Source organism: Eschrichtius robustus, chromosome 11 (genome assembly GCF_028021215.1).
Source record: "Eschrichtius robustus isolate mEscRob2 chromosome 11, mEscRob2.pri, whole genome shotgun sequence".
NCBI lineage: Eukaryota > Metazoa > Chordata > Mammalia > Artiodactyla > Eschrichtiidae > Eschrichtius > Eschrichtius robustus.
The window spans coordinates 103,046,707-103,058,019 of record NC_090834.1 but is presented as its reverse complement, the minus strand read 5'-3'; the positions used below and the strand labels follow the sequence as shown (position 1 = coordinate 103,058,019).

Genomic DNA, 11,313 nt, shown 5'->3' with positions numbered 1-11,313 from the left:
GGAACCAGAGAAGCTCTTTAAGAGACCACCTGTGGCCAGATTAAATGAGTGCAGAAACTGCACACACCCTAATCTTATCAGCAACCCGGCCCTTGAACCATTGCTATAAAACTCCTCACCATACCCTCCTGGGTTGAGGACACACGGTTTTGTGGGGCAGGAGCCCGCTGTGTCTCCCTTTGCCTGGCAAAGCAATAAGGCTGTTCTTTTCTACTTCACCCAAAACCGTGTCTCTGAAATTCGATTCGGCACCAGTGCACAGAGGCTGAGTTTTCAGCATCATGATTTCTTCCCATTTTGAGAAAGCAAAATTTAATATTTATCTTTATTTAAAAAAATTTTTTTTTGGCTGTGCAGGATCTTAGTTCCCTGACCAGTGATCGAACCTGCACCCCATACAATGGAAGTGTGGAGTCTTAACCACTGGACTGCCAGGGAAATCTTTAATATTTATCTTTAAATTTTGGGATTATCTGGTCCTCATAGAATTTAAATCCTTTCCGAACGCCCTAGCTGTTTCTTTAGTTTCCTCATGGCTGACTTCATTTCCTGATTTCTCAGGGTGTAGATCATAAGATTGATAGGGGAGATGACATAGGGGAGATGACAGTGAAGGTGACAGAAATGGCGGTATCTGTCAGGAGGACGGTGAAGGGCCTGGCATAGACATAGATGCATGGCACAAAGTGCAGGCTCACCACCATGATGTGGGAGGGGCAGGGGGAGATGGCTTTCCTCCTGCCCTCCCCTGCCTGAGACCTCAGCATCATGAGGATGACTGTGTAAGAGATGAGGAGAAGGAAGAATGTAAACCAACTGAGTAATCCATTATTGGAAATCATCAGGAGCTCCAGAGTGACGGTATCAGTACAGGCGAGTTTGAGGACCTGGGGGACATCGCAGTAGAAAGTGTCAAGAACATTGGGTCCATAGAAAGCCAGAGGGAGCAACAAGGAAATCTGCACGATGGAGTGGACAAAGCCCCCAACCCAGGAGGCCACCACCAGGCTAGTGCATCATTCCTTACTCATGATAGTCAGATAGTGGAGGGGTCTTGAGATGGCTACGTAGTGATCAAGTGCCATCACAGAGAGAGAAAAGACATCTGCTCCCCCCAGAAGGTGGAAGAAGAACATTTGAGTGACACAGCCATTGAAGGAGATGGTCTTTCTCTCTGACAGAAGATCAACCAGGACTTTCGGAGCTGTGATGGAGGAAAAGCAGAGGTCAAGAGCAAACAGATTACGGAGCAGGAAGTACTTGGGCGTGTGAAGACGAGATTCCCAGGTAACAGTAACCATGATGAGGAGGTTTCCCGTCAGAGTTGTCATGTACACCAAAAACGAAAAGGCAAATAAGACCCAGCTTAGCTCTCAAGACTGGGTAATTCCCAGGAAAATAAATTCTTTCACTCTGGTATAATTTCCCTGATCCATTGGGTCACAGATTCTTTTTCAAGTATATCTCTGGAAGATATAACAGCACAGTTAAAGAATGTGTTATGAAGTCTACTGTTGTCTTTTCTGTCACTTGAATTTTGGTGCTGGTCTGGGAAGTTCTTTTTCCATGCAGGCGCTGTAGCTGCAATTCTGTATGCCACGGTTAGGTAGAATGACCCAGGTTTCTGACACGAGTCATGTAAACAGATAGGTTCCATCACTGTGGCCGCTGAAACACAGGTGACAGGTCTGTGAACCTATTCAATTCTACTTTTACTACAACATATGATACAAAATAATAAATAATAAGCATAAACTTTATGACATCAAGAATTTGTGTTCACAAAGGACATCATTATGAGAATTAAAAGAGAACCCTCAAATGGGAGAAGATATTTACAATACATATATCTGAGAAAAGGTTCTCATCCAGAATATGTAAAGAACTTCTACAAATCAGTAAAACAAGATAGATGACCAAACCAGAAAATGGCAAAAGACATGAACCAAACTTCACAAAAAAGAATATCCAAATGCCAATTCAACTTCATGAATTACCAGGGAAATGCAAATTAAAATCACAGCACATTAAAATCACAGCACATTAAAATCACAGCACAGGCTCTACTGCACACACACCGAAATGGTGGAAAAAGATGAAAAATATCAAGTGATGGTGAGGATGTGGGACAGTTGGAACACTGCTGGTGGGGTGTGTGAAATAACCACTTTGTTGTTTGATTATATCTGCTAATACTAATATATATATCTTTATTAAATATTATCTTAAGCTGAAGATCTATCTATGTATCTATGTATCTATCACCTATCTGTCATTCTATCTATCTGCCCATCTCCATCTTAAGAACAATCTATTCCACTCCTAGGAAGTATGGACATATGTTATATCCACCAAAAGATATATCCTAGAGTATTCATAGCACTGTTTGTAATTGCTTCAAACTGGAGAATGACACAAATGCCCATTAACGGTAGAAAGCTAAATACTGTTAAATTCACACATGACTACATAGCAATGGAAATGACCTACACTACACGTAACGATATACACCAATCTCACAAACAGGATGTTGAGCCAAATGACCCATGCACAAAAGAGTGCACATGCTCTTATTTTGTTCACATAAAGAATCAAAATGTACAAAACTAAAGGGAACATGAGGGAGGCTTTTGAGGTGCTGATAACGGTCTCTTTTCTTGATCAGGGGGCTTGTTGCAAAGATATATTCAGCTTGTGTGAAAATCCATTGAGATGTAGGCTTATGTGCGTTTTTCTATATGTATGTACTGTAGGCTTATGTACTTCAGTAAAATGTTAAAAAAATAAACATACAGTGATTACTTTATAACATTTTAATCTCATGTGTAAAGAATGAATTTCATTTCAAGTAAAATTTAATTGACCACTAACTTTCATAACAGTTATTTTATAATAAATAAAGTTAAAGCCTTTACCAGCTACAATCAGAGTTTTTTTATCTTTCTCTCATTTACCCACTTTAGGTCCTCCCAAATTCTTGTCTTATGCAGTTGCCCTGTTGTAGTTCTTTCTCTGATTCTGCTTTTAATTCCTCTATTTTTTTTTCCCGCATTTTGCTCTTTGAACCTTAGAAAAAAATCCTTTAAAGACCACAGTTCCCCAGGCAACACTTTCCTTTTTATTCATACAGAAGAATAAGAGCCCCTTTTTCATTTCGTTGTCATTAATTTTTGGTGTCTATGTCAACAACATGGAGTGATAAGAATACATGTTCAGAATAATGATCACAGAAGATTTCAGCTCTCCGGAATCCTAAAATTCCCCACACTACTTACCATAACTAGAAAGTGGAGAAATCATTCCCAAAGGAGTCTTTGGTTAAGCTGGAACAGAGAAATATTTTAATTGATGACAGCATCTTATTCTAGAATCTTTCTTTTGGATATTGGAATGATAAGTGAATGGTTTTCAAATCTTCTGCTCAGGAAACCACGTGACAAGATGAAGAGCTTCTGTGTCACCTGTTCTCTTTCTCCCTCCCTTCTTTCTTTCTCATGTTTTTCTTTACTATTTCTATTTTCTTTCCTTCCTCTATATACCATTTCCATGACAGTATTAGGGTTCTCCAGAAACAGAACTAATAGGATCTATGTCTATATCTACATCAGCTATATCCATCATATATATGTATATATGCACATATATATATAGAGAGAGAGAATTATCATGCAGAATTGGCTCACGCTATTATGGAGGCCGAGAAGTCCCACAATCTGCCTTCTGCAAGCTGGAGACCCAGGAAACCTGAGAGTGTAATTCAGTCATAATTCAATGATCTGAGAACCAGGGGAGCCACTGGTGTAAATGATGAGATGAGATGTCCCAACTCAAGCTGTGAGACAAGAATAAGGGGGTACATTTCTCCTTCCTCCACCTCTTTTGTTCTATTCAGGTTTTTAATAGATCAGTTGGTGTCCACCTATTGGGGGAGAGGCAACTAATCCGCTTTACTGAGTCCATCGATCCAAATGCTAATCTCATCTGGAAACACCCTCACAGACACACCCAAAAGCAATGTTTAATCTGAATCCCTGTGGCCAGTTCAGTTGACACATAAAATTAATCATCATAATGACTTGGAGAGAACAGTGACTCAAACACAGGTTCTATCCTTAAGGAATTGATAGTTAAGACATTAAGAGTGTTGTAGCTTGTGGAATCCGCAGAAAGAAAAGGGAGGCAGTACAAAATCGTGGGGCTCTATACGAAAAACGGTCCCACTTGGTCATATAATGTTTGTAAACCTTGTCCGGGAGGGCTGCTGGGACAGTATCACATCCCACACTTGTATCTTGGACACACATATGTGGATCATCTAGAGCATTTATTAAATTTGGGTTTTCCTACTTCCTGGTTTGACCTTGGGCAAATTACTCAATAACAGTACCAAACTCATGAGAAATATATGTGAGGTTCACAGGACATGGGTTAGAGTCAGTTCTTAGCCTGCACCGTTATGATTTCTACGATATGATGATAATAAGACCTACCTCATGAGCAGGGTTCTTCTAAGGAGTAGGCGAGATTGCATGTCTGTTTTGCAAACTGAAAGCATCTGAGGATCCTGAGTTTGCCAGTGGCTACCCAGTCTCACCAGCTCCAGGTGAGTGCTGCTTCCTTACACAAGCCAGGTCCCTTTAGGGGGACTTGACTGAGAGTGGCTCATCTTGCTACTGACCCTGTGATTCAAAGCCCTCTTTCCAACACTTGGAATAAGTGTAAAATGCCATTTATCCCATAGGGATAGTTTTCTTTTTTGCTTAGGGATTTGAACTAAAGCATATGCAAAAAATTAGACGATTGTATCACACTCCTGCTTATAAACATAGATAAATTTATTTCTGTATGCAGTTGTAAATATAGGCGTTTATATTTAAAAAAACATTTCCAGAAAGAAAATAAACTATAATCGTCCCTTTGAAACCCTGTCATCTGGATATATGGCTTCAGCCTACAGTAGAGTGGGGTCCAGGCAACTTTCAAGGTCTCAGCATTATAGAAATGTGGGCAGAATAATGGAGCTCTGTTTTGCTTATTTTTTTCTTGCTTTTAAAAAACACTTCTGTTCATTTTATCACTTCCAAAACCCGCCATATCCATGTGAAATAGATATTATTATCCTGATTTTATAGATGAAGAAACCAAGGCACAGAAAGATTAAGTAACTTGGTCAAGGTCTCACCGCTGGTAGAGCCATGTCTCAAACCAACATTTGTCTTATTCCAAAGACTGACGCTCTTAACTACTTTAACTATACTTCTTCCCGGTGTTGATCAGCCCTTCCAGAAAACCCTGCAAAGAAAAAAAATCCTCTGTAAAACAAGTGAAAGTAGACTGTGGGTGTAAGATGGTGGTGGTAGAAGCCGGCACGCAGTGAGTGAAAGGTTTGGCTGAAAAAAACTTACATGAGAGGATGTCAGAAGTGACTTGGAAAAAAAATCAGAGTTTGAAAAGTAGACTTTGCAGTCCTCAGAGCTACCTTCACCAAGAACCTGCATCAATCACATAGTGTTGCAATGCCAGCTGCAGAAATGAGTTCTGAGAAGCATGACCTCTAACACAAATTCCTCCTGAAGATCATGGATCTTGTGGGTTCCTACGGATGCTGTCTTTGTATGGAGTGGGAAGGATACTTTGAAACTGCAAGATTACGTACATTGCATCAAAACACAGGCACATAGAGAGGGAGGGGGAAGGGATAAAGAAATACAATTTGGGGAGGGGGGATAAATTCAGAGTTTGGGAGTAACATATACACACTACTATATATAAAATAGATAACCAACAAAGACCTACTGTATTGTACAGGGAACTATACTCAAGATTTGTAATAACCTATAAAGGAAAAGAATCTGAAAAAGAATATATATATGTATAACTGAATCACTTTGCTGTACACCTGAAACTAACACAACATTGTAAAGCAACTATACTTCAATAAAAAAAAAAAAAGAAATACAATTTTATGTGTTTTTGAGAGGTCAAAAGAAGGATCGTGAGGGCTTCTTAGAAATCACCCCAAAGGGGACCGTCGTTTAGAAACAAGCTTACTAAACATCTTTGAAAGAGCCTGCAAACTCAAGGTTACACCTATACCCCGGCTTCCTACGAAGAATGCTGCTTCATTCTCTACACTGGGTTGAATCTCTGAGAGATCTCCCAGGTCACAGTTTTCTCTTTCCCAATACTGAAAAGTCTCTACTCTTGATTGAATCCCTAAAAGTTTTAGGAGCATTTTTCATATTCAGTAGCACATGAGTGCACAGATTAGCTGGCTATGAAAACACCTTACTCAAAGCCCCGCGAATTCCATTCCCAGCTAAGAAGCAAAGCTGGCCAGACTGTATATACTGAGTTCAGGAATTGCTGTCTTTAAGAGCTGTTTTTCTAAGGTAGTCACCTTCTGAGAGCTGGGGTATCGGCACTTTCTCAACTCCCTTCAAAACAACTCAAACCTCAACATCCTACCAACTAAAATGCATCATACATCCTGGGGCCAACTGACATTCTTCTTCTATGTTGCAAGGCACAATTCCCCTCTTCCTAATCATGAAAAACTACCACTTTTCTTTGCTTCATTAAGACTTCTGGTTTCAATAGGAACATCCTATACACTTGCAGCATTTCTGAAAAATCAACACTAACAGCTTTTCAGTTTCAGAAGTTCGCACACCAGCACTTAACTGACTCAGTCTCCAAGTGAAAAATCATTCCTCTTACGATGCTCCAATGCCTCTTAGAAGTAGGTTCTGGGGCAATTCTATGCTTCATGGACAGCCTACCTCAAGGCTAGTGATTTTGTTATGCTTTTCCTTCAGGTGGGAAAAGGCGACCTCAGGGAATCACATCATTCTGACTCTTCCACATTGCCTTATGGTGTCTTGGCCACCACTGTTAGTCCCTCAGCCACAAGCCTAATAAAGGAATTAGCAAAGGGAATATTGTTGAATATGAATGTGGAGGCTGAGTGGCCAATTCAATTTTGTTCTCTTGGGAGTCATTAAAATGTCATCAAGCCCTCCTCTTTCTCTTTCTTCCCCTCCATCACCCCCTCTCTGCCCCATCTCACATGTATCTGCAGAGACACTAGTGCACATTCAGGACATATCCTTTTCTCTAGAGGAAGCACATGAGACAGTGCGCTATCCTCTTTGGCTTAGGAAGAAAATGTAGTGTTAAACCGCACCATGGACCATGCAATTTTCCTCCTCACCAAAATTGCTTTGCTTGCAATCAGCTGGGAAATGAAGCTTAAATAAAAGGGCAACAATAGAAAAATCAAAGCTCTGGGGCTACTGTCAGGGTAGCTCTCAGAGACTGGATGGTGTAGATTTATACATGCAATTTCTGTTTAATGTGACATGTATGTTGCCCCTATGCAATTATTTTAATCTACATCTCTGAGATCCATGGCTCACTTAGAACCTAGGGAGGCAGCATGGTAATACTTTTTGATATTTATCAATTTAATTACTTCAGAATTATTTTATGTTATTAGGTTCATGGGTACCCAGAGTTGTTTATAGTTAAAATGTTTGATTCAAGGGAGTGAGGTAGGAAAGGGTAGTTTGAAAGCTATGTTTACTCCCAGAGTCTGTTGAATTTTCTATGGCTCTTAGCAGCAGAGCTTAAACAACAAAAAAAACTGATTTAAATGGGAAAAATGCAGCCCAGCTTGTGATTTTATGTCATCCAGAGAAATGATACATCTTTGTGTAATGAGATGCAATTGCTTTCCCCTTCTCCTGAATTACTGAATCAGGTTATACTGTGTGTTTATACATAGTTTGAGGAAGTGTCAGGGACGGTGGTGTGGCAGGGGTTCATGAGTTCCTGCTCCCTTGGGACTGTGCTTCTGCTATACAGTGATCCAGACTCCATAGGTCTTCGGTGCCATCCAGTTTCAACATAGCGATAAAACTGATTTGAGTGAGTCTCGAGAGATGGGAAGGAAAGGAAAGGAATAGTCCATTTGCATGAAATGGACTATAAAGTGGCTTGTGGTATGCATTTTTCATAGGCAGTTTCATAAAGAAAAGCTTAGAGAGTCTAGAGACCGGAGCTACCCGAGCAAATGTAGCAGGACCCTATGAGTGGTGACTTGACAAGTGAGGATTATTCTTAGAATTTGCAAGCTGGATTAATATTGTAAAAAGTTATCGATAGAATTGATTGACCAGGTGGCAGGAAATGACAAGCAAGTGAGCTGATTAGTTCCTGGATCCTTATGAGGCTAGCCCAGATCCAATGAGGGACGTAAGTGAAGTTTGTCTTCAACACTCACTATCTTTTGGCTAACTCCCCTGGGACTCTCTTCCATCCACCCTGAGTCTGCTTTCTTGGTCTGATCCCTCATCTCTACGCTCAAAGCCAAGGTTTATCCTTGACCCATTATATTCTTTTGCTATGAAACTCTCCTGTGTTGTACCTTATCAGCTTCAGGGTGACACTTCAACCTGTATAAATAACAGGAAAACCTATTGTCATGTTTTAATGACAGAAAGCTAGAAATTTTAAGATGATAGGTGCTTTGAATTCAATGTACATTCCCATCATTTCTACACCATGTTTTTTTTTTTTCTCCTAATAATGATGAATATGGGCCATATAGGAGAAGAGTATAACAGGCTGATGGGGGATCGAATGTGTCTTAGGCAGAACAAAAAGGAGCATATTAAAATGGATGCATTTGTGGTTTTTACCACGAGATGTAGAAAGCAGTTAGCCCTAGAAGATTTTTAACTAACTGCTTTATACTTTCTAAACTTTCTGCATTTTAGATAAGAAATATGTAATAAGCGCAGTTTTAAAATAAAGGTATTTTCATTTTGGAAAAGAGAGAAATACAAACACTAATATAAAAAAGCTAAATGGACCCATTTGCCTTTGACAGAGCATTTACTATCTGCCAGGCATTGTATGTTTCATATATACCATCTCATCCTAACCTTCACAACAACTCCATAAGATGGATCATATAAGTACATTTGAATAGGTGAACTCTGACCTGTCAAGAGTTTAACTAACTCAAGATCACACAGCTGATGGATGGCAGAGATGGGATTTGGACCCAGGTCTGTATAACTCTGAAGTTAGAGCTTTCAGCCACAATGCTTTACTTTTGACTTTAATTTTAATCATATTTTCCCAGACAAAAACACTAGCTTATACTCCCTCTTCACAAACACTAGCAGAGTGCAAAATAGACAGCATGGTTAGAGTTTTACCTTCTTTAACACCTCCTCTCTCTCTCTCTCCAGTGGGAAAAACGTAAATCGTCAACAGTGAAGCCAGTCTGAGATTGGCCCTGGTAAGGCTGCAACTGAAAACCAGTTCTTGAACAATGAGAATGGATTGCTCTTTGTGTAGGATCCCTGAGGTTCTGTCTGCCTTTGTCTAAACTTATCATGAGAACGTGAATCTGGCATGTCTAGTTCTGCATAAGATAAATCCCTGGAGGCCATTATGGGAAATCTTCCCAAGCTTCTTCATTCCTGATAGGAATGCAGGAGTACAACAATTTGTACCTTTGAGATTCTCACTAGGTTACGAGCCCATAAGGAGTTTAAGCAGGAAGAAATTTCTTAATCTGTGATAGGCCACATGTATTCATATATATGTGTATTTCAGAGGCACTGACCATGAGATCTTCCTAGAACAAGACTGCGGTTTGGCATGGACAGGTCCAGTAATGAAATAAATTACATTCATAAGGTGAGAGCAATTGACTGAGTATCTGAAGACTTATCTCTGTAATTAAGTTGATATAAGACATGGGGAAAACTACTCTATTCTTCTATTTACTTACCTCTTGAAAAAGGGGTTAGATTCAGTCAGTCTCTTTACCTGCCATATACCTTTCATGATTGACAGGTTGTTATTTTGGTCTTTGAGTGGAAATACATCCAATCAACTCAATCCTATAACACTGATGCATTGTGCTCACCAGAAGCTTGGGTCATCATCAACCTATTAACTTAAAGTGCAAAATAAATTGTTACCTAGTAAGTGTAGTTGGTTTATTGACAATATATCTGAGTATATAAATATGACTCCATGGGAAAAATAATGAAAGGGGTCCTTGCTGATGAAGAGGTTGGAGAGTCTTACTTTATTCCATTACAGGAGGCATGAGTCTTCCCTTCAGTCTCCTCATGGCTGACTTCATCTCCTGGTTCCTCAGAGTGTAGATCAAGGGGTTCAGCAGAGGGGAGATGACAGTGAAGGTGACAGAGATGGCCTTATCCATGGGGAGGGCAGTGAAGGGCCGAGCATAGACATAGATGCAGGGTACAAAGTGTAGGGTCACCACGGTGATGTGGGAAGTACAGGTGGCGATGGCTTTCCTCCTGCCCTCCCCTGCCTGAGACCTCAACATCATGAGGATGACTGTGTAGGACACAAGCAAGAAGATAAACCACAGGGTAGTGACTAAGCCATTGTTGGAAATCATCAGGAGCTCAAGTGCAAAAGTGTCAGTACAGGCGAGTTTGAGGACCTGGGGGACATCGCAGTAGAAAGTGTCAAGAACATTAGGTCCACAGAAGGGGAGTGGGAGCAAGAGGGAAATCTGCACAATGGAGTGGACAAAGCCGCCCATCCAGGAGGCCACAATGAGGGCAGTGCATCGCCCCCTACTCATGATGGTCACATAGCGCAGGGGTTTGGAGATGGCCATGTAGCGGTCAAAGGCCATCACAGAGAGAGAGAAAATATCTGCCCCACCGAGGAGGTGGAAGAAAAACAACTGTGTCATGCAGCTTGTATATGATATGGTCTTTATCTTTGTCAGAAGGTCTACTAGGGCCTTTGGAGCAGTGATGGAGGAGAAGCAGATATCAAGGATGGCTAGATTATGGAGCAGGAAGTACATGGGGGTGTGAAGGCGAGACTCACAGGTCACAGTGACCATGATGAGGAGGTTTCCCAGAAGAGTTGTCATGTACACAAAGCACAAAAAAAGAAATAAGACCAAGCTTAGGTCTTGGGACTCAGTAAGTCCAAGAAATATAAATTCATTTACTCTGGTGCCGTTTCCCAACTCCATTGAATCATGTTTCTTCTCCTTCTGTAGCTTGGAAAAAATTTCAAGTGTTGTTTCAGTAAGAGTTTACTCTCCCTTAATAGATTCACGTTTATAAAATCAGGTATTAGGTCTAAAAACTAGTGAGGTATTTTCCCCACTGTATAGCTGTTCTGGGGTTATTGCTAATGTGTGCAAAGTGATATCTTATGACACAAGCATGCATTTAATTATTATTTCTTCTGTAAATTATAAATATTTTAGAAAATGCATAAAAATAATGCTCTAAG

At 40.3% G+C, this 11,313-nt stretch overlaps 1 protein-coding gene and 1 pseudogene across 1 annotated transcript; both read right to left on the bottom strand.

Annotated features, from left to right (window-relative positions):
• Nucleotides 1-489: 489 nt before the first annotated feature.
• On the bottom strand, nucleotides 490-1,436 carry LOC137771781 (olfactory receptor 4D9-like; annotated as a pseudogene).
• Nucleotides 1,437-10,111: 8,675 nt separating this feature from the next.
• LOC137771765 (olfactory receptor 4D11) lies at nucleotides 10,112-11,047 on the bottom strand. The gene has a single exon (XM_068555414.1). The coding sequence runs from the start codon at nucleotides 11,045-11,047 to the stop codon at nucleotides 10,112-10,114; it is 936 nt and encodes a 311-aa protein (XP_068411515.1).
• Nucleotides 11,048-11,313: the final 266 nt, after the last annotated feature.

Bases quoted from the DNA above. Each gene is read 5' to 3' on its own strand.
- LOC137771765 (XM_068555414.1), bottom strand. From the start codon at position 11,047: ATGGAGTTGGGAAACGGCACCAGAGTAAATGAATTTATATTTCTTGGA.